This window comes from Panulirus ornatus, chromosome 50 (assembly GCF_036320965.1).
Source record: "Panulirus ornatus isolate Po-2019 chromosome 50, ASM3632096v1, whole genome shotgun sequence".
Taxonomy (NCBI): domain Eukaryota; kingdom Metazoa; phylum Arthropoda; class Malacostraca; order Decapoda; family Palinuridae; genus Panulirus; species Panulirus ornatus.
In genome coordinates this window covers 8552571-8571677 of record NC_092273.1, presented here as the reverse complement: position 1 = coordinate 8571677, position 19107 = coordinate 8552571, and the positions used below count along the sequence as shown (strand labels likewise).

Sequence of the window (19107 nt, the reverse complement as noted above, 5' to 3'; positions counted from 1 at the left end):
CAACTTTGACATATTTTCAAAAAAATACTTGCAGATTCAGTGTCTGTTTCTTCCATGATGTGAGGCAGCTAGTTCTAAAATATTTTCTTGAAGGGCTTCACTATACACAGTTTTCTTCTTTCTAAACTGCATAGTTGAGGTTCACTTAATCTTGGATGATAGTTTCAAGAGTGCTCCCAAATTCTATTCAACTTATCAATTTCAGCAGAGGGAGAGTACCTACCTTGCTACTGCACTAGCACCCACAATGAGATTTTGCTAATGAGTAGGTCTACAGCACTGCAATAACCATACATTTTCCTTGATAGTTTATTTTTGTATTCCTTTGTATTCTGTCACTATGCTCACTGCATATTTGTCAATGCCAGGTTCAACTGGGTTTGACTTCATTCATATATATCAAGTTTCTATTAAATTTTCTGTAGCAGTTCCAAACATGTCCCATTTTTCTCTTGACAATACAAAGAATATTCTTTCTTTTAAATGTTTCTGTAGCTGTTCCAAACATGTCCCTTTTTTCTCGACAATACAAAGAATATTCTTTTTATCTTTCTTGCAAGATTCTTGTATATCTCTGTACAACTTTCAGGTACGTTCTCGGAATTCTTACCGATTAATAACTCAAGTATCTTCCTTGCTGGGAGGTTTTCAAGTTCAAAATATTGTCCTTTATCCTACCAATTTCTTGTCAAGCAAATATTATCATTATCATATATCTTTCTAGACCGTAAAGTTAGGAGTTCTTTCAAACTCTCATGACAACTCGTAAGTTTAATCCCCTCCACTTTCCTTGTGAATTGTTTCTGAATTCACTCCAAAAAGTATAGTACTAATACTTCATGGGCTTACTAGCCCTTAAGCTAAGTGCCATGTCCTCAGACACAGACATCCCTGGCTTAACTAAAGCTGAGTTACAAGCTGTTAGCTGGCTAGGCCTAATCACAACTGTGATGCTTTGTAAGTTGGTATCCATTAATCTACCAACCAGAAGATGGATGAACAACTAAGTGAGCAGTGTAGTCTCCCTGAACCAAGGACTGAACCTAGGCCAATGGAACAGCAATCAGCAATGCTAATTAGAACATCACAGAGGTGCTTATTTCTGTTTATCCATTTGTTTGTTTAGAAACAATACAACACAGCAGTATTCAGTTTTTCTTCTTATGTATACATCAAACATTTTTTGTCTAAGTGAAAGTTTTCATTATCATAACACTCATTTCTTAACTCAATAGTCATATCTTCTCAATATACTCTCTATTAGCACTGCATCACCCATAGGAGGTCATACATTTCCACAGCAAATGTTAAAATCATATAGATAATCCTCAGGATAAACATATTCTCTAATGGTTTTGTAAATTACTATGAAAATATTTTTACAATAAGTCTTCACATAATGATCACTGCTTAATACTGTAGCCAATGCACTAGTTACTGTATTGTATTATGATATTCCCTCTCGTTAGAAATGTTCTCTGACATTATATTCATATCCCATATTTTCTTTGTATTTTCACTTGCATCTATACTCTTCTCCTCTTTCCCGCCCTTGTATTAAGTGAAAGTTGAAGTCACAGCACTGTCTAGTTATCAGATCAGTTTTCTCCATTCCCTTCAGTATTTTTTCCACTCTTGCTAATAAATCTTTACAGTCATCTAGCTCAGCTTTTACAATGTGTATGTCATTAAGTTTATATTCTTTATGGCTGCCATGCTGAGAGAGAGAGTCCTTACTTACTTAAGAGTACTTATAACAAGACTTTGCAACAAGGCAAGGCTAACATATAGCACTCACCACAAGAACAAATACTTAAAAAAAAATGTATCACGTGAGTTAAGTGTTATCAAGTGTTTTAAGTTAGAAGGAGAGACTGTATGTTTGAGGACTGAAGACCCACAGCCCATGTGTGGATAAGGCAGAAAGACAGCACAGCTATCTGAACTAAATGAGTGACACTTGATAGAGAGAAAGAGTAGCTACCTACCTTGGGGTACCTATGATAAAGTTTTGCTATGATGGCTGGGTTAGTGCACAGTACTTATCACTTGTCTTGTTTGCTGAATAACACTTTCTCTCAACAGCCATTCCTCTATTCACTGCATGTGTTGTTCACTGTATTCTGCTACATTTCTCAAGAGCTACTCCACTGCTGTAGTTGTCTATTCAAGGTTCATCTGGCACTGTCATCAACCATGGGTCTAACCTTATCCTGGAAGTTTCTATAGTCACTCCAGGTATGTCTGTAAGTTCTAGTTTTGCATTAGAATAGCATTCCAGCTTCCCCACTGGGTATTCATGTCTTTTCATCTGATGTCTTCAAAGTGCATTTCCAGGTATTACACTTGATTTGGCAATTCTGTATCTTCCTTGCTGAGTTGCTTTCATGTATAAAACATTGCTCTTTATGTTTGCAGTTAGCTGCCAAGCATCTATTACCATACATCTTTCCCTAAATGTAATCAGCTTCCATCTGCATCAGGTGCACTCTGTTCCTCATATGATAAGCATCAGAAGAAGAAAGAATAAACCATAACTGGGGGAAGAAAGACAGTAGAAGATGGGATGTATACTCCATCCTAACGAACATAAAAGCTGCACGGACAAGAAATATCTCAGACAATGAAGCAATACCTGTCCCAGGGAAAGTGAGAAGCCACGCAAAGATGACTGCTGAGCTCTCTCAAAGCACCAAATTTGGCATTTTGAGGGAGATGGAGGTCAAGCATGCCTAATCAAAAATGGGAGATATAAAATTTTGGTGAGAGGACCCTAAGGGGGAAGAAATAGTATAATTGTTGTAAGAGAGCTAAAATAAAAGTGTTTATGTGTGTGCTAAAATAAAAATGTGTTTATGTGTGTGTCCTGAAAGAGTGGTTTTGACAATTAGGAACTTGTGTCAGGTGTTTAATTATATGTTCAAATTCATTAATGAGGGGGAAAGGCCTTGATTCTCTAGGGATAATCCCAAGTAGAACATTAACCAAACTTTTTAGTGTACATTGAAATGTCCTGCATAGATGGATTTCAGCACATGGATGTGAAGAAAACAAGGCTTCAAAATCAAAAAGTTGAAGTTGTACATAGGCAAAAGAATTGGGGGGAATACATAAAATATAAGAGCAAAGTTATAGAGAGTATAAAAATTTTAAGCTGTATGAGACCAAAGTTGGGAGAATCAAGGTACACGAGGCAAGCAATTGGATTTTTCTTTAATCCTACAGACACAAACGCCATCCTTGAAGTGGACATAATGGTAATGACTGAAGTTGGCAATTTGATAATGTAGAGAGAGAGGAAGTAGCTATTGACTGTTGAGTTTCAGAGAGAAGTGAGAGATGATTTCTACAGTGAACATTGGATTTAAGACCAAAAATGGTACAAAAATGAACAAAGAAAAAGCCAAGTGTGGGAGCTGTCTCCTGAGGAATGGAATAGGTCCAAGTCACTTGATGTTGCCTGAAGGGACCCTGAGAACCATCCAGCCCACTTTGGCAGATGGTGTCACTCTGATTTGGTATTGGAAAGTTTGGATGATGCAATGATTTTTTCCTTAAAGGAGGAAGGAAAATCTACAGAGGAGATTGAAAGATTAGTTGTATCATGTGTTCTCAAGTGTTGCTTTAGAGATGGAGGAGGTGTGAGTTCGTGTACTGTGCCACTAACCAAAGTGTATGTGAAGCTCAAAAGAACAAAACAGTGACTTTAGCCAGAGTAGGATACATGACTAATGGAACAGTATACGATGATTATGGTTTATTTCCAGGTGTGATTTCATTCTATATACACATTAAAACATTACACACTTTAAGGTTTTTCCAAATGTGATGAAATTTCACACTTTCCATTGGCATGATTTACATATATATTTTTTCATACATATTCACCATTTCCCATGTCAGCAAGGTAGCATTAAGAGCAAAGACCTGAGCCCAAGAGGGAAAATCCTCACTTTGTTCCCTTCTCTGAGCCTTCTTTTGGAAATGAAGAAACTGGAGGGGAGGATTTCCAGCCCCCCACAAGAATACGTGGGGAGTATTCTTTCTCCCCTATCCCCAGGGATTATATACATACATATATATATATATATATATATATATATATATATATATTTTTTTTTGCCGCTGTCTCCCGCGTTTGTGAGGTAGCGCAAGGAAATAGACGAAAGAAATGGCCCAACCCACCCCCATACACATGTATATACATACGTCCACACATGCAAATATACATACCTACACAGCTTTCCATGGTTTACCCCAGACGCTTCACATGCCCTGATTCAATCCACTGACAGCACGTCAACCCCGGTTTACCACATCGATCCAATTCACTCTATTCCTTGCCCTCCTTTCACCCTCCTGCATGTTCAGGCCCCGATCACACAAAATCTTTTTCACTCCATCTTTCCACCTCCAATTTGGTCTCCCACTTCTCCTCGTTCCCTCCACCTCCGACACATATATCCTCTTGGTCAATCTTTCCTCACTCATTCTCTCCATGTGCCCAAACCATTTCAAAACACCCTCTTCTGCTCTCTCAACCACGATCTTTTTATTTCCACACATCTCTCTTACCCTTACGTTACTTACTCGATCAAACCACCTCACACCACACATTGTCGTCAAACATCTCATTTCCAGCACATCCATCCTCCTGCGCACAACTCTATCCATAGCCCACGCCTTGCAACCATACAACATTGTTGGAACCACTATTCCTTCAAACATACCCATTTTTGCTTTCCGAGATAATGTTCTCGACTTCCACACATTCTTCAAGGCTCCCAGAATTTTCGGCCCCTTCCCCACCCTATGATCCACTTCCGCTTCCATGGTTCCATCCGCTGCTTATTTTGCTTTGTCGCTGTCTCCCGCATTAGCGAGGTAGCGCAAGCAAACAGACGAAAGAATGGCCCAACCCACCCACATACACATGTATATACATACACGTCCACACACGCAAATAAACATACCTATAAATCTCAACGTATACATATATATATACATATACAGACTTATACATATATACACATCTACATAATTCATACTGTCTGCCCTTATTCACACATATTTGCCACTTCCCACGTTAGTGAGGCAGCATTAAGAACAGAGGACCGAGCCTAAGAGAAAAAAATCCTCATTTGGCCCCCTTCTCAGTTCCTTCTTTTGGTACAGTCAAAATGGAAGAGGAGGATTTCCAGCCCCCTCCCCTTTAAGTCACCTTCTATGACACACAGGGAAGACATGGGAAGTATTCTTTCTCCCCTATCCCCAGGGATATATATATATCTTACACATTATATACATTACTCATACATTTACATAGCATTCTCAGAGAAAGAACATATTTACCAGAAGTTTAAAAAATGACCTTATTTTCATAAAAAAGTAAACCCTAATACATGAGAAACTGTTTCTTTTATTCTAAAAATTCCGACAATAGTAGGCATGAAAATCTGGTTTCCAAGTGTGACTCAGTTACACCCTTTGACAATTCATGGGTAACTGTAATGCACTGTTGCATTGCTTGCAACATCTATGCATACATACATACATAATATATCAGTTTGGAATTCAAATAATTGAAGGAAACATCTGACCTCAAATGAGGCACAAAGCACTCCTCAGGAATTCCTCATATCAGGCACAGAGCAGTATTTGTAATTCTTAGCTAAGTTAACTACTGAATGGTAAGGAAAGATCATACAGAGCATTCAAGCATTGTATCTATGCTGGGAGATGTGGTTCTCTGCTGATTATCTGTATTCAATTATTCCTTATATGGCTCCAAGCACCATATGATACTCTTCTGGGAGACTGCTCTATGCATCATGTGATTTCTTCCCTCCTGCTATCATATCTGCACATAGGGAGGGTCAGCACCCAATATGTAAAGCACAGATAAAGAGTTGTTAAACTAAAAAATCACTTACCAATATGCAATTCTGTGTTTATTTTAACCAATGCCAGATAACAATACAACTTATCCTGAGTATAACACTTACTGGTTCCTGAGTGCTTCAACAGAAGAAAAAGTTTAGAAAAACTCTTGCTTGGGATAACTAACTCAATTAATTTTCTAAGATACAAATGAAATTCCACATAACAAGGACTAGACTTGAGTAGTTGTTCATGTCTATATGCATGCAGTCATTCACTAAGACACAAATGGAATTCCATCTAACAAGAAGAATTGGACTTGTGTTGTGGTACATGTCCTATATACATGCATGCAGTAAGTTACAAAGATAACTTCTAAGGAGTATATAACAATATACCTTACATTTTAAAAATAAAAACTTAATTGCTATTAACAGCCTCACAATTTTTACAACAGAAATATAATGTACAGAGTTACACACCTGTCAGCGTCTCTCCAGGCTTCAGTACTTTTGCAAAGCCAAAGTCAGTAAGCTTGATGTTAAAGTTGTCATCTAAGAGAATATTCTCAGGCTTAAGGTCCCGATGCACAATGCCTTTGCCATGAACATGGGCCAGTGCCTCAAACAACTGCCTCATAATAAGTCTGGAAAAAATAAAATCACATACCTTATTCACACTGTGCAGCTAAATCAAGATAAAGATTACAAATCCTTGACTCTATGGTGTTGGAAATGTTTGCAAATACTGTAATGAACTTTCACAATGTAAGCAGACTTTGTGTGTGAATGCATGACATAAAAGTGTGTTGTTTGAAATACACACTATGATGGCTTTTTTTTTCCACAGGGCATTTTGGGACAAAAGTAAGTGGGAAGACTGTGATGCAGAGATGAATCATGGTGGAGGAAATTGGAAGCTACTACAGTTACTGTGCATGGATTATCATTTTTGGTTGAATGAATCACAATAAAAGTTGGGTTGCTGGTGGCTTGCTTTGATGATGTGAAGAATGTTCTTATCTTTGACAGATACGGGCATGATGTGAAGAAGAATGTTCTTATTTTTGATAGATATGGGTAGTCAGTGTGATATCCCATTGAATGGAAATGGGTTCATGTACATGGGAATGCTGATAAATAAGACTGGTACTGGGTAACTGAAGACGACAGTCCAGAGGGGAAAAATGGAAATGTACGGAGCATTTCAGAGTGGAAAAAAGTAAACTGTGGTAAAAGCTTGTGTGACAAGAGTGCCTGTCTCACCTCTAATGCATTAGTATGAATCCATAGAGTATCCTGAAAACAAGAAGTATGGGTAACCATGGTTATTGTATAAATGGAGAACAATTAAAGTAATGAAAGATACCAAAATAACAAAAACATTACATGAATAAAGACATGCATGGAAAAAAGTCTTTAAAGAGGATATAGTTATGCAGAATGTATTCCTACAGAGGAAAAGTTAGTGAAGATTCACAGCAGTATGGCTGAAAGTACACATACAGGTAGAACACACAAGACATGAATAAATGGAGAATGAAATGTTCAGGGCACAAAATATTACTAACACATATGCTGGAGAAATCATTATTGACAGTAAGCAACAAAAAATCCTTAAAGATACCATAAAGGATACTTTCCAGCTCTTCCATCATATCCATTAGCTGCCTCCTAGACAAGCATAAGATACATTCTTACTGGGAACAGGGAAATGACTGTCACTCTAAACAAATGGAATAGCTGTATTCTATAAAAGTTTCACAAGACTCTTCAGCGAAAAAATTAACATTTCTGAATGATTACAGATCCCATTCTTGAAAAAAATTCTCACAAGAATATATATATATTCAAGGCCACAAAATGTCTAGTCTGTGAGACTCTCATAAAACCACTTTTAAGAATAAAAGATACAGCCAATGAAGAATACAGAAACTATTCCTAATAAAATAGTTATGTTCAGTACTTACTTTGTTTTTTTCTCAGAAAGAGTAACAACTGTTGTAAGATGGTCAAATAGCTCACCATGTTCACACAGCTCAAACACCAAGAATATGAAGGTTGACGATTCAAATACATCATGGAGTTCAACTGGAAAGTAAAGTTAGTGAAGGATACATGTATTTCTAGCTATCTAACTGTCATGATTAAATCCATTTTGAGGTCCACTGAGTGGATGAAGTACACAAAACCTCTCAAATCGCTCACAGACATCCTCAATTTCCAATATATTATAGATGAACTGTGATATCAACATAAGTGCATCTTACTTTTTCACTATGCATAACTAGGCTGATTTGTCATGTGGTAAATGTATACTTCTATGCATTTAACAATTGAAAATGGATGCAATATAAAACAACTTTCATTATATCAGTAATGATATGTGCATGACTGCACAAACCAAGTGTTCTTTTACAACAAACTGCCTTTCCCATTTTTACAAGGTAGTGTCAAAAACAAAAGAACAAGGCCCTCATTCACACAAATATAATCTCTTGCTAGTCATGTATACAGTGCAATGTACTAAAACTAGACTCTACCATCTACATCCAAATCCCTCCCAAAAAATCCACAAATTAATTTTACACCCTGATTCAACCAATTCCCACCACCAATCATGTACCAAACTACTCCATCTAATGCAGGGCTCTCTTTTTCCTGAATGTTCAGATCATGATACATGAAAGGTTCTTTATTCAATCCTTCCACTTCTTCCTAAATTTCCCCATCTTCCTCCCTCACTTTGCCACCTTCATCAACATATGCCTACATCTACTTTGAAAAAAAACCTTAAACAAACAAAAAATTATAAAGAAATACTTCATAGAAAAGTACTGAAGGATTCTTAAAGGTACACTGAACTTATGGTAAATATAAAACAAGTGCATTAAGGCTCCACTTTTCAGCTTCATTTCCTAAACTTGAGTCATCTGAAATTCCTCTGTCAAGAGGTTCTAGTCCCATTTCTAAGCCATAGTCATCAGGGTTCACTTTTGCATTGTTTCCTGATGGCATACTAAAGTCATCTTCCAACACTACTTTTTGTCTCCCCCTTTTCTTCATTAAAAAATTGGGGTAAAAAAAATACTTTAGATGCTTTCATTCATCACATCAATTCCACTATGAACCAATAAGACAGAGATAGCTGCCCCAGAAATAAGTGACCAAAGCTTACCAACGTAGCAAAATTGCCTGTTTAGACAGCTAAAAATGGTTGAGGGCAAATGGAAGAGAATTCCAGAAGTCACAGTCTTTTAGCTAACACTCCTGGATCCAAAGGTAAACTTTAGTACCATTTTCAACACGAGAATGATCAACTCCTAAAATGGTGGGATAACCACCAGTACCTTACAATTAGCTTCAATTATGTGAAAGATCTAGAAAAATATTTCTTTTCCTAGTCCTCAAGTTAAAATTTTGACATACAAGGAAATATCCTTGCCATTTACATTAAAATGCTTTTTTTGTTCATGGTCACTATGAAAGTGACATACTTGTCATCAATGCACAATACATGAAATCCCCACCACCAAAAGAAGGTTCCCAAGCACCGGGTACCAACACTGGAGACAGATAAATCATTTAGACCAAACTTAATGTGTTCCATGACCCTATTCCCGGTAGTCCACAGGTTAAAAGTATATAACCAAAATATGTCAAGTATCTTTTACTTATTTTCAGAATCTCTACAAAAAATATAATCACAGGTGATAAAGATTAAGCTAGCTTATATCAGTATGAAAATCAAGAATGTTAATGAGTAATAGAGGTATTGACAAAAAAAGAGTTGTACTTCTTACATATTTTACCCTCAGTACTGTCCTTATTAAGGGTCTGGGTAGAATTACTTATTTCTGATTGTGATTTCAGACCCATTATCAACAAATAAAATAAATAACAGTTTATTGAATTCTGGTTGCCATTCAGCTGAAAATTTATAGTTGAGGAATTACATTCTTGGGGGTCATAACAGTAACTGGTTAATCAATCCCAAAAGTGCCTAAGATCAAGGTGGAACTTAGATAAGCATATGAGTGAAGTCTATCGAAATAAAATAGTACAGGAGATTTTACAAAGCAATCTTTTGGTCCATACATAACACATTCAGTGGTGATTAGCTGAACATTAAGAGAAATAGTTCCACATTGGCTGAATTGCAGTAGTCCTGTGATGACATGCATTATGTAATCAATGGCGAACATTAAGTGATGTAAAGTTAAATGCTCAATGAGCTGCAAAAATGTAGTGTTGACATACATATGTAATTAATGGTAATTAAGTGAAGAATTTTTTCAAGTTGGTTGCAGTAAAGTAATATAGTTATTAACATGCACATAACAATGAGGAACTAAGCTATTTGCTTGCTTAGCTGTGCACTTGTTTTTAGAATGTTTATGACATTCACAGTGTAAGGTACATGGCAATTCTTGCTGGTATGAGCAATGTTTGATACAAGGTCATTTAATAAAAACATGTAACCATTAAAATCTAAGTTGTCTTCAAAGGTCCATCTTTGATAATCATGAGAAAAAGCATGAGTAGAAACAAGATTACAATGTACTGTCCACATCTACGTAAATGTAATATCTCTGAGTATAATATGAGAATTTACTTACTGATGTACGGATGCCCAGCTACTGTTCGTAGAACTTCTATTTCCCGAATAGTTGCCTCATACACTCCATGTTCAGAAGAGTCACTTAAGTCAATAATTTTAGCAGCATACTGCTGGCCTGTCTCCTTCTCTGTAATCCAAGAAACAATATGAAATCCATCAAACACCAAATGAAACAAAGCTGTCTATATCTTACAAAAATTGCACATAGGTCAAAAGTAGACTAAGCTTCTCAAGTTTGGTCATCATAACTGAAAAGGCACCAAGACTTATCAGAGAAGGTCCAGAGACGAGAAACAAAGTATCACAATTACAAAAGCTATGTTAAAGGAAAAGGCTAAAGGATTTAAATTTGTCTGCCACAGAAGAGAGAAAAGTAAGGGTTGCAGATCATGGTTATTACATACCAATGCAGCGGCGCACAACAGAGCAGCCACCTCGTCCTAAAACTTCCTTTGGTTCATATTTAGCATAAAATCCTTTTGCTGCATCACGATCAGGCAGCACATCTCCATCCTCGTCAACTGCCATCTTTGCTTTGTTTTCAAGGGAAACTGTGAGAGAGATAATATAAACAACAGTAAAAACAGTTAATCTATTCTCTGACAATGGAATTCTTAATTACCAAAATATGCACAATACCAGTATAACAAAATACACACGTGATACATCTAGTATATACATTTCTTTTATCAAAAAGTAAAAAATTTTCATATAACCTGAGGCTATTCAGGAAAAAGTGACACTTTTTCTCCATTAAGCTCTGTAAGTGAAAGCTTAGTCACTTTCACAAACACTCCAAGGTGTAATAGACTGAGGCCTTAATGGCTTCCCCTTTTATACCTAAGAAGCCATGAGTCACATATGTAGAGATGAAGTTGTCCTTCTTTTATCAAACAAGCCCTATATGAAAAATATTCTTTTGATAGGACACTACATTTCTCCTTGACAATAACAACCAACAAACAAGATGCAAGCTGCTTAAAGTAATAACCTGCACTGAGGTAGAGATTATCTTTCTATATATATCTCTGATGTCTGTTCCCTTTGGGAACTCCCACAAGAGGGTGGCCACGGTAAAAGTCTCAATAACAAGGAAACTCCAGTGCTGCTTTTTAGCCTTCAGTGCCTCACCTTTAAAAGGCCACTAGCAGTAGGCAACTCTAGTGCAGTGATTTCAGAGGCTCCTACCTAATTTTCCAACTGACTACCAAATGTTCCAGCCTACCACTTCTACTTAATGTTCTCACCTCACATATGTTCCTACCAACTACTTCTACCTAATGCTCCTGTCTAATATTCCTTCCAACTACTATCTATTGCTCCTACCATTCTGCCAAAAAGCAGGGTTAGCACATAGTGCTCACTGCAGGCGAATGAAGAAAGAGTTCTGTGAATTTAGTGTCGTCAATTTGTGACAAGGAGATTGTGTGTTTGCAAACAAAATGCCAGCAGTCCATGTGTTGGAGGAAGAAAAGACAGCTACTATGGTCATTGGAGTGCAACTTAACAACAACTGAAGTGCTGGCTCACTACATAACTGTCACTAACCCTCCAGATACCCAGGTGAGTAGTACCACTAAGATTCTCATTTAGAAAACAGGTATGATACTTCAACTCAATGAAAATTACATTTTCTCCTAAATCAACAGATGATTTATTTTCTGTACAATGCATCCCATTTTGGGTTATCAAACCTTGGCTAAAAAACTATACAGATGTACTCCAGTAGTTTCCCTAAATACAGGCTTCAACAGCTGGCACAAATGGGTGTGAATGAGTTTCATCTGGGGCTAAATTGGAGCAACTTCAACACCAGCCAGACAAAATTAGACAAACAGAATGAAAGGAACATGGCTGATAAGTATAAGAGCCACTGGTTTAATTCATGAGCAATATGAGTAGAAACAATATGCAAGCACTGGTTGTGATAAAGCCTCTGTGAGAGCAGCTATGGTCAGGCTACAGATGTACTGACTATCTTAGTAAATAATAACAGGTTCCAGTTGCTGGACCCTTAGAAAAGAAAAAGTATATTGTACAGCTCTGACTGACTTTGAAAAGACCTTTTTTATGTTGAAGGTTCCAGTCATAGACAAAAGTCCACATCAAGGACAGAATTATGAAGCAGAAAAAGAAATGACAAGGGAAGGTATTTACAAATTCTTGAGGATGTGAAAGACCTGTCTTTTGAAATGTGCCAGGTCATAGTTCATGGTACAGACATGAGAAGGTAAAGAGTTCCAAAGCTTCGACATGTAGGGAAAGAAGCACTTGTCAAAACGACCCACCCTTGAGTTGCCAATGGCCACACAATAATCATGTGACACAGCAGCCCACCGAGTACTGCGTGGTCTCACTAGTGGTGGGGGCACACAAGCAGCCACCTCTTGGGAGCAAAAACCAAACTAATACCTATCGAAGAGGGAAAGTGAGCCAACATTGCAGCATAGGGCAAGGGATTCAAGTTCAGAAGTTAGCCTGAGACAGTTTATAATTCGGACCACTTTTGACTCGACTGTCAAGTAAGGACACAGAGATAGAACCACCCTAAATGTGAGAGCAGTACTCCATACAAGGATGAATCAATCCCTTGTATATACAGAGCAACTGTTCAGAAGAGAGAAAGTTTCTACATTTAAACAGGACACCCAATTTCTTAGACACAAAACCAGATGAGCCTCGGATGGGCAACTACGTTAATAAAGAAGCCATCACAAAAAAAAGCATCATATATCAAGCAAGATATATGATGAGTAAATGGGTGGTGGATGAAATGAACACCTAACAAACAAGTTTGTGCACTAAGTGCTATGTGCTTGCCCTGCCGTCTTGGAAAAATCTCACTGCAAGTATTCATAGGTCAATAGGTACCCATACTACATAAAAATACTTCTTTATGTCTTTTCTAATACGTTTCTTGCATAATTTTAAGTGTACCTGAATGCATTCATGCATCAAAATACATTTGTTTACCTTTTAGTGCATATATTTTTATCTTTTTTTATTATACTTAACTGCTGTTTCCCGCGTCAGCAAGGTAGTGCAAATATGCACATGAAATGCCTACCATCTGGATGTAAGCATGAAACCATTACAATTGTAGTTTTCAAATAACATCAAATACAAAGCATGAGAGAGATGCGTTACGCATGAGGACATTAGAAAATTATGTCAGGACACCTCAGGCATCCCTCCTGTTTGTATCTATTTGCTATTCAGATGATAATGCATATGTATCACTCTCAGGGGTTCATCTGCAATGTTTTTACCCCACAATATCCCTGTACTTCAAAGCCCTTTGCAATTATAATAGATTTAGAATTAATGGAGCTGCAGGTGGTACACCTTAAATCCCACACTCTATATCAAAACTGTTATCAATGTAAGGATTCACCTGTTATCAAGACCTTCATTTTATACAGTTTACAAAATTCACATCTGTATTCTCTAGGCCTCACAACCAGTCCTTCAGAGGTATTTTTGAACCCATTTCTTATCATGTTCTTATCATTCGACCCGCTTTTCATAATCCTCCCTAATATGAAAATGTGGGAAAGAGGAAAACATTGATTCCGTTTCAAGACAGAAAATTAACACTGCAAATAAGTAAAGTAATTATAAAAGAAAGGCTTCAATTCAGGACCACCAATCCCTACGCTTAAGATATATCCACCTCTAGGGTTACAGAAGAAAGGCAAGACAAACCCAAGAGAACTTCAAGGGACATTTTTTCCTAAAAATGATCGATTCAACATTGATGTCATTACCGATACCTTCAACTTCAAACATTCTTTTTTTTTAGGAGGGTGAGCATAATTCTAATTGGCATGTGTCTAGAATAATAAGCAGCCAACTTTACTACCCCCTGATGTTTCTGCGACCCCAAACATGCACAGGCCGCCCTCAAACTGTGAACTCCAACCACTCCACACACCATTCCCTTAAATATGTATATATTTACCTCAATCTACTCTCTCGACATCTAAGTGACGGATTCGTGATAAGGTGAGGGGTTTTTTTGATGGATAAGAAGAGCAAAACCCCGGGAGCAGACGTACGTAGTGGACAGCTAACGGTGGAGCCACAACTCACCTTCACCAGCTGACCTGATCAACCCCGTGTCCTACACATTTCATTCTTTGCCAAATTGCTTCGCGCTACACACATCTATTAATAAAGTAATCAGGATGTAAAAAGACGAGATTTCATAAGCTCAGATATATTTCGAAAACTTATACGGCAAGGAATTATTTTGTTCTGCTAATATGTATATTTTCTCATTGAAATTGTACTGAAAATGAGATGGGAGACGTGATAATCGCGGAGCTTCAGACAGACTTACATTCTTTCGTTCAGAATTCCAGAGTTGTTTTGGTCTTACCCTCGGTGTAGCAATACAATAATTATGTCTAAAATATTTTCATTATTGGTTTCAACTTTGCGTTTCTTGTAGTAACACAATAATATTTTTATGTTTATCTATGCACAGGCTCCTTTAGATTTTTAAAAACGTAAGGGTGGGTTTACAGCCGTGAAAAGATATCGCATTACTTATCTCTGTATTTTTCAGGTTATAGATGTTAATGGAAATGATAAATACAATATTGCCCAGAACTGTAGAAAAATAATGTAACTATTCTTTATAACCTCCATTTACATAAGTACAAAATGATAAGGCAAACATAGCAAAAACTGGTTTGTGTAAGAGAGCAAATCACACTAAAAGAGATAGAAACTAGGAACAATTAACACTAATAGCAGAAAGAAATTTGATGAATAGATCTGACACGAAATAATCCTTAACATTTCACCTGCAACACTTCGCGATGTAACTACACAATCTCGCCCCCATTGGGTTCATCTTACCACACTCTCATAAATATATCTACTCTATCGGCACCTTCCCCTCCTATGGCCCCTTCTAAGCGTGAATATTGGCGCAACAAAGCTGACTGCAGTAACTTGAGGAAATTCTTTTCTCACTTTCTGTAAGTAAATTACTGTCTCATGTGGTGATGCTTCTGTCTCCGTCAAACGTATAGCTGGGGTTATTCTTGCGGGAATGGAATAATTCATTCCCTCTTTCTCTAAAGTCTATGGTTCAACCGTTCCTGTTCTGAGGCCATTCAGGAAAGGGGGATCAGGCATATCAGGCTTGAAAAACCTCTTCAGCATTTATCTTTGCCCTTAATCATTGCAAGGACGTTATCTCTGAGGAAGTGCGATAACCTCTCCTCGTCATCCACTAATAGGTCCTTCTGGCCTTCAGTTTTCCGTCCTAATGATACTACAGCTGCCTATCCGCAAACAATGCAACTCTTTCTGATTCCGGTTTATCCTCTAACTCTACCTTGGATGACTAACATTCCTTAATCCCTGGTGCTCATGTTACTAATCCTATGCCAACTCCCGTAATCTCTTTTCGAACTGTCCGAAAAGCACTTCTTTCTATTATGATCCCGATGGCATCCATCCCCGTGAAAGAGTATGTCTGAAGTTGAACCTGTGCTTGCTTGTCTGTTCCGTATGTTTAAAAACCAGAACTTTTCCTTCTTGAAAGTACTCGTTTGTACATATCTCATCTCCCATATTCTCGAACATTTTGAATCTCAGTCTTCTCTCTAATCATCAATATGGCGAGATCAACTGGTGATATTCTTTCCTCTCGTACTGGTGCCTGGTCATTTTTTTTTTTTGGGGGGGGGGGATCCTATGCAGTTGCCCTTAATATATTCAAAGCCTTTGATAGGGTGTGGTATTGGGGTCCCATCTTTAAGTTCCTCTCTTTTGGCTTTCCGCCCTTACATTGCTCCCACATATCGAGCATCCTTTCTGGCCGATCTATCTCCGTGGTTGTTGTTGGATTAGCCTCTCCCACTTTCTCCATCAACATTGGTGTCCCTCAAGGTTCTGTCCTGTCTTCTGCCCTTTTTTTCGTTTTCATCAACAATTTCCTTTATTCCACAATTAACCAAATTCACTCATACGCTGACGACTCAACAATGCATTCCTCCACATTCTGCAATTCTGCTCCTCTCATTCCACCTGCTTCTCGTCTTGACACTACTTCCTCAATAAAGTCGGGCAGAATATCTTAGTAGGGTTGACTAAATCTGGTTAAGTTTAATGCCTCCAAGAACCAGTTTCTGCCCATCTGTCATTTGAATGGTTCTGTAATTTCACCTCTTGACTACATGAAAATTTTTGGTATTACTGTAACATCCACTGTATCTAGGAAACCCCACATTACAGAAACAGATGGGTATATCTCTAATGAAATTGGGAGTTATGTTTAGATGTCGAAATTTCTTCCAAACAGTTGCTCCGTTAAAGCAAAGGATTGATCCGTCCTTGTACGGAGTACTGCTTTGGGGTGGATTTTAACTCTGCATCCTTACTGGACAGAGTAGTCAAAAGCGGTCCGACTAAGAAACTCTCCCAAGCTAACTTCAAACCTTAACCTCCTTGCCCTAGGTAGTTCACTTTTTTCTTTTTTATTGGTATTACTCTGGTTTTTGCTCCCGAGAGGTGGTTGCTTGTGTGCCCCCTCCTCTAGATAGACCATGCAATACTCGGCAAGCTGCTGCATCACATGATTACTTTGTGGCCGTTGGCTACTCAAGGGTGGGCCGTTTTGATAACCGTTTCTTTCCCTACACGTCGAAGCTTTGGAACTCTCTACCCTCTCAGGTCTTTCCCAATAACTGTGACCTGGCACATTTCAAAGGACATGTTTTTCACTTCCTCCAAAATTCGTCGATGCTTCCTCTTGTCTCTTCTTCTTTCATTAACTTCTCCATATATCAATTTAGGCCCGGCTATGATGTGGATTTTCGTCCACGACTAGGAGCCACCAACGCAAAAAAAAAAAAAAAAAAAAAAAAAAACCTTCTTAGATATATTTTGACTGAGAAAGTCTGATATACAAAGGGAGGCTGCTCCACAATGTTAACACCAGTGAAACTGACGGGATTTTTCCCCAAAAAACCATCAACGCTGAGAAAGTAATCACGATCCACTATGTCTAGTTCTCTAACTGGACAATAATATTTTGAAATGATTTTCCATGCCGTTTGGAACATTCTTATTGTGCACAGCATATCCATGGCTCAGTTTCAGCTGTTTAACCCTGTGTTCTGCAGGCAGCAATACAGACTTTCTTACTTTTTCCCCCATTATGTGTTCGAGAGGGTGGATGAACGTTGTGGGATGTCAAGTTTCAATATCATGAGGCGCGCTGAACTATACTTACATCTTTCTTTTTCTCGCAGAAACTGTTCTTTAATGCTAATAACATCTATACCCCAGCAAGAGCGAGCACAGAACAGTTGATTAAGGGAGCGGGGCAAAGGTGCGAAAAAAGATATTTCTCTCCCCTTCCGCGCCAACCACTAACGTTTTCATTTTTGCTGTGAGGTCAGTTATTATCAGCAGCATTAGTAATAAGACTAGAAATGAAGTGACGAAAAGAAATATGGTAAGCGAAAAAAAAATAATTGTCTAGTAAAAGGCATTTCTAGCTCAGGGCGCGGGCGAGGGAAACGGGGCTCGCCGCTCTTCGATAATGCCTCATACCTTACATCTCACCAGTCAGTATTATCATTTTCAATTAGTAGCACATACCGTGCAGGTACTCAAATACTTATCATCAGTTCTCTGTTCAACTACTGGTGTTCAGACGTGATCCATATTATCATGTCTCAAGAGATAACTTGACATGGAATATATTTCTTTTTTTCCAGTTACACGTAGTCAGTGTATCTACGAACGATTTCAGAGATGTTCTGCCTTGAGTCGGAATCCATTAAAAGTGTAGATTTATTTTCCATTACGACAATTCAATAATATCCCTACCCACACATCAGCAGTATACCCACTGCTCGCTGATAGTTTCGTTCCTCTAATGTCTACTAAAAGGAATACATCCTTTTCTTTCTTTCCGATTCCCTCCTCACAACGGACAGCATAACTCACCTGCACCTCGACTTCTTTGGAGGATAAACCATCAGACAATTGATGACTGACTGCCTTTCCATATTCCTTTCTTCATTCGGACCAAACTTCTACAGCAATACACAACAAACTGGCCTTCTTCCTTTATCTAATGAAGCATCACAGTAAAGGAGTCTTACCTATCTTTAGCGAACAATAAAATTAAGAGGGTAAATTTCACTCGTGGCTCCAACAGTTCTACCGGTACTTTTTGTTAGATACTTAAAAGTCCTTAATGCCTGCCACTGCCTAGTTCTTGAAGGGCTTCCACCATATCTTTATCATTATCTTATTCTTGGTAATGGAAATCAGTCATTTTGTTGCGAATGCACAATAAACACTCCGGGATAAGATTCTTTCTATACCTTCCAACCGTTCGTTCCCTTTCGTATACTTGCCCCCCAACTGTTATGTTTGTGAGATCAACAACCTTTACCTCATTCACCCAAAACTGCAGCCTTTTTGGCCAGGAACTTATGACACATCTACAAATTCGTATGAAATACAGAATGGATCAAGCCCAAAGGTCGCACCATCGTGCTCAAGGATTGAGACGAGGCTGATGCGTATCGATCAATAATGAGGTATCGTCCATACTGGGAAGGAAAACATGAA

The 19107-nt window shown here is 38.0% G+C and overlaps 1 protein-coding gene across 4 annotated transcripts in view; it reads right to left on the bottom strand.

Moving 5' to 3' along the window:
• Positions 1 to 14620, bottom strand: part of PhKgamma (phosphorylase kinase gamma) — a 55424-nt gene extending 40804 nt beyond the window's left edge. For all 4 annotated transcript variants that reach the window (XM_071691364.1, XM_071691366.1, XM_071691365.1 and 1 more), the window contains exons 1-5: positions 14462 to 14620; positions 10905 to 11051; positions 10499 to 10627; positions 7850 to 7970; positions 6363 to 6526 (exon numbers count right to left, since the gene is read on the bottom strand). In XM_071691364.1, the coding sequence (XP_071547465.1) occupies positions 6363 to 6526; positions 7850 to 7970; positions 10499 to 10627; positions 10905 to 11028 (538 nt within the window). In that variant the 5' untranslated portion in view covers positions 11029 to 11051; positions 14462 to 14620. The remainder of the gene's footprint in view (positions 1 to 6362; positions 6527 to 7849; positions 7971 to 10498; positions 10628 to 10904; positions 11052 to 14461) is intronic.
• Positions 14621 to 19107: the final 4487 nt, after the last annotated feature.